This window comes from Geospiza fortis, unplaced genomic scaffold (genome assembly GCF_000277835.1).
Source record: "Geospiza fortis unplaced genomic scaffold, GeoFor_1.0 scaffold130, whole genome shotgun sequence".
Classification (NCBI taxonomy): Eukaryota; Metazoa; Chordata; class Aves; order Passeriformes; family Thraupidae; genus Geospiza; species Geospiza fortis.
The window spans coordinates 5,145,660-5,149,994 of NW_005054300.1; the positions used below are offsets into that span (position 1 = coordinate 5,145,660).

At 60.0% G+C, this 4,335-nt stretch overlaps 1 protein-coding gene across 1 annotated transcript in view; it reads left to right on the plus strand.

Moving 5' to 3' along the window:
• Positions 1 to 527: 527 nt before the first annotated feature.
• Positions 528 to 4,335, plus strand: part of SFXN3 (sideroflexin 3) — a 4,272-nt gene continuing 464 nt past the window's right edge. Inside the window, exons 1-10 of the mRNA XM_005416414.3 lie at positions 528 to 691; positions 909 to 1,079; positions 1,241 to 1,339; positions 1,599 to 1,674; positions 2,118 to 2,203; positions 2,525 to 2,652; positions 2,778 to 2,827; positions 2,983 to 3,032; positions 3,483 to 3,530; positions 3,798 to 4,335. The exon at positions 3,798 to 4,335 is cut by the window's right edge and continues 464 nt beyond it. Coding sequence (XP_005416471.1) covers positions 528 to 691; positions 909 to 1,079; positions 1,241 to 1,339; positions 1,599 to 1,674; positions 2,118 to 2,203; positions 2,525 to 2,652; positions 2,778 to 2,827; positions 2,983 to 3,032; positions 3,483 to 3,530; positions 3,798 to 3,894 — 969 coding nt within the window. The 3' untranslated portion in view covers positions 3,895 to 4,335. The remainder of the gene's footprint in view (positions 692 to 908; positions 1,080 to 1,240; positions 1,340 to 1,598; positions 1,675 to 2,117; positions 2,204 to 2,524; positions 2,653 to 2,777; positions 2,828 to 2,982; positions 3,033 to 3,482; positions 3,531 to 3,797) is intronic.

Sequence of the window (4,335 nt, forward strand, 5' to 3'; positions counted from 1 at the left end):
TGTGCAGGGGGGGTCACGCGTGGCGGGAGGGATGCTCGGCGCGGGGAGGAAGGGAGCAGAGCCCCGCTTCCCTCGGGGCAGGGCGGGTGTGGAAATAGAGCCGCGCCCGGTATGTCGGTGCCTTGCCGGGTGGGACGTTCCTCCTTTAGTGCCCTTCCTCACTCCGCTCTCCCGGTGCTGGCAGCAGCTGTGGCCCCTACGTGGTGGGTCCCTGTCCCCTCCTCTGTGACCGGGGTGCTCTGCTGGGGTGGGGGCTCCCTGATTTCTGGCGGCTGGTGTGGGCAAGGGCGCGGGTTTCTCTTTGGCACATTGCAAGATGCAGTCCCATGACAGGTCGCACCACCCACAAAATGCTTCGTGTGCCGGGAGGGCTCGGGAGTCTCTGCTGAGCTCCTTTACAAAGAGGCTTCTTGTTGACCCCTTGTCCCCCAGGCTGAGGGAGCACAGAGCTGCTGCAGCAGGGATGTGGGGGGGACACACAGGCACCACATCCCATATAACCCTTTCATCCCCTGCCCTGCCAGAGGATGCCACCGTCCTTGCCTGCCACCATCAACATCCGGGAGCCCCGCTGGGACCAGAGCACCTTTCAGGGCCGGGCCAAACACTTCTTCATGGTGACCGACCCCCGAAACCTGCTGCTCTCAGGGGCCACGCTGGAGGAAGCCCGACGGGTGGTGGAGGACTACAGGTACCCACTGGGAGGGTGGACCCTCAGCACTGCTCCCAAGCAGGAGCCGTTCCCAGGAGTGGGAATAGAAGTGATGCTGGCCCCCCTGGCCAAAGCCCCCAGAACTGCCTGGCTGGTCCCTAAGGCATCTCCCAGCTGCCCCAAAGGGTGTGGGGGACCAGTTTGGCCATGTGTGCTGGCAGAGGGTCTTTCAACAGGTGTTACCCTTACCTGGCAGGGCAGGCACCGTGCACCCTGGGCTGACAGAGGACCAGCTTTGGCGGGCAAAGTACATCTATGACTCGGCTTTCCACCCTGACACGGGCGAGAAGATGATCCTTGTGGGACGCATGTCCGCTCAGGTCCCCATGAACATGACCATCACTGGTTGCATGTTGACCTTCTACAGGTACCTGTCCTCTCCTCACCTCAGGACCAAGAGGATGCCTGGAGGATCCTCCTGGCTCTGGGGTGAGGAGGGGACACGTGTCCCGTACCCCACTCGTACTCGTGCTGTAGGAGCATGGGTGACATCCCCCAGTGTCCCCAGCACCCTCCTCTCTCTGGCAGGACCACACCAGCCGTGCTGTTCTGGCAGTGGGTCAACCAGTCCTTCAATGCCATTGTCAACTACACCAACCGCAGCGGAGATGCACCCATCACCCCCAGGTGAGCATCTCTCTGACCAGGTCCTTGAGGCACCCCGAAACACCAGGGGGTGCCTTGCATAGCAGGGTACTGTGAGGTGGGACAGTGAGACCTGGTGAAGGCAGAGATGGATGCCATTAGGGCTGTCAGGGTTAGTGGTAGAGCTGAGAGAGGAACCCAGATGTCCTGGTGCTCTTGAAGGGCATGCTCTTCCTTCCTTTGGAGGGGCAACTGGGATGGGAAGGACCTGGATTACTGGTGTCACTTCCTGCTCTTTCAGCCAGCTGGGGACAGCCTATGTGAGTGCAACCACGGGGGCAGTTGTCACAGCATTGGGACTGAAATCCCTCACCAAGGTAAGCTGATCCTTGGCCGTCACAGCTGGGGGATATGGACCCTCCCCATGGAATCTCCCTGAGCTCTGAGCTGAACAGGGGATTCACCTGGAGTGGGGGAGAAAATGAAGGAAATGCGTTTGCTGAGGTTGCTCACACAAGGCAACTGCTCTCCCCAGTGATGACTGTGGAGATAGCCTGTCCCTCCAGCCTTGCTCTGGATGTATCTCCAGGCTTCTTTCACCCCTCAGCCTCTGTCCAGGCCTGGCAGGGGACCTGGGTGCCCCCACACCCTTTGGTCTGTGCAGCTTTTACTAGCTGAGAGTTGCAGGGGAGGAGGGAACACTTTTCCGCCAGTGGGGCTGGGACACCCCAAGGTCTTGCAGGAGGACGGAGGCAGACCCAGGGACAGCCAGCTCTGCCCCCAGACCCTCTATGTGACATTCTCCTGCTTTTCTCCCCAGCACTTGCCAGCCATCATCGGCCGGTACGTGCCTTTTGCGGCCGTGGCAGCTGCCAACTGCATCAACATCCCGCTGATGAGGCAGAGGTGAGCCCCTGAGGTGGGACAGGCTGGCCTCAGGGTTTGCAGGCACTGGTGGGGAATGCAGGGACTTCCTTGCTGATCCTTAGCATGGGGGGATGGTTTGAGGGTACAAGCACCTGGTTGCAACCCAGGGGTTATTGGTCCCTGTACAGCCCTGTTGAGACTGCTGCCAAATGTGAATGTGGCTCCAGCTGAGACCCCTCTGATTTATTGTGTGGATGGGGTACAGGAGGATGCCAGCCTCCCTTGGAGACATGTCCCTATCCTGTGTCCTGATCCCCTCACCATTGTGCCCTGTGGCCCCCTGACCCCCTGTGTCTGCAGAGAGCTCAAGCTGGGGATCCCTGTCACGGATGAGAATGGGAACCGCCTGGGTGAATCCACAGCAGCAGCCCAGAAGGCCATTTTCCAGGTGGTGGTGTCCCGCATTGGCATGGCAGCGCCGGCCATGGGTGAGTGTCCCTTCCTCCACCTGTGCTGGGAGATTGCAGCTGATCCCTGGCAGCGTGGGATGGGGTCCCACTGCTGGCAGGGGGCTGTGAGCACTGGGAGCTCATCTCCTTCCTCCCTGCCTCAGCCATTCCGCCAGTGATCATGAACATGCTGGAGAAGAGAGCTTTCCTGAAGGTACCAGTGAACCTGGGATGGGCAGGTGGGCGTAGGGACGCCCACCAAACTTGGCAAATTGTTGGCATCCCTCAGGGCTGGCACCCTGTTGGGGAATAGACACCTTCCTGCCCTGTCCACTGCACTGACACCCTTCCTCTCCCTGTCCCTGGCAGCGGTACCCGTACCTGAATGCTCCCCTGCAGGTCAGCCTGGTGGGACTCTGGTAAGTCCTCCTCCACCGGTGGGCATTGCTGCCCTGGGCAGATACCAAGCCCAAGTGTGTGGGACAGTGCTGCGGGGAATCCTGCTGGGCAGTGGGGGGAGAGAACTGCCCCAAAGTTTCCTGGGGGGATGCCAGAGCTTGGCCAGGCAGATGGGATGGGATATAACGTTCTGGGGCAGAAGTTGTTTTGCTTCATCTTGGTGTCTCTCAAGCCTGCCATGGGCTCCTACTCAGCATTGCTGTTCCCCCACATCATCGGGGGACAGACTGCCCCTCCTCAGGAGGCAAATGCAGAGTCTGGAGCCTGGAGAGGGCATCTCTGTAGCCCTTTCCTGGCTGAACACCCAGCACAGCTCTGGCCTGCCTCATTAGTGCTCTGGGATCAGGCCATGGGTGGGTGTGGGTGATTTATGCAGCCCAGCTTCACCTTTCCCTGTCTTTCCTTTGCAGTTTGGTGTTTGCCACCCCGCTGTGCTGCGCACTCTTCCCACAGAAAAGGTACAGACAGGCAGTTTGCCTGCATGTGTGTGGCTCCTGTGTGGGATGGGGGTGCTCTCTGACTCCCAAAAGATTCTTTTGCTTCTTTGAGCAGTTGGGGGCTTAAGCCAGTGCACACACATCTCTCTGCACAGGCAGCAGTGCAGACCCAAGGGTCTGTGCTGAGCCATGGGGACAGCCTCCCCATGGGGTGCAGCAGGTAGTTTCCAACCCGAGGCCACTGGTGGTTATACCCCTCGATCCTCTGTATCCACGTTTCCTCTACAGCTCCATGCCGGTGAGCAGCCTGGAGCCTGAAGTCCAAGATCAGATCCGGAAGAAAGATCCATGGCTGGAGACTGTCTACTTCAACAAAGGGCTCTGAGCAGGTCCTGGGGTGGCTGAGATGTGCCCCACGGAGCTGCCAGGCCAGTGCATTGCTGAGCTTTGCCCTTGGATCCCCTTGGGGCTGCCGCCGCTTTCCCTTGGCCGTTGTGTGTCCATAGGTCCCAGGTGCTCAGCCCTGCCTCCCGGGGTGCCTGCAGCCATGCAGCACCACACCAAACCCTGTCCCCATGCCCGGCTCGGCCCTGCTCTGGGGACCTCCTGGCTGTCACCCTGGTGCACTCCTCCTCTCTGCGTGTGCCTGTGGCTCTGTGCAGTGCACAGGGAAGTGTGGGCAGCAACACCAGGGACCTTGTGAGCTGTGGTGGAGGGAAAAATAGAAGTGAGATGAGGAAGAAAATGGTGCTCCCCAGCTTTAGGAGGCAGCAGAGAATCAGCAATTGAAGGTAGAGTACCTCTGCAGGTACCCTACAGTGCCCAG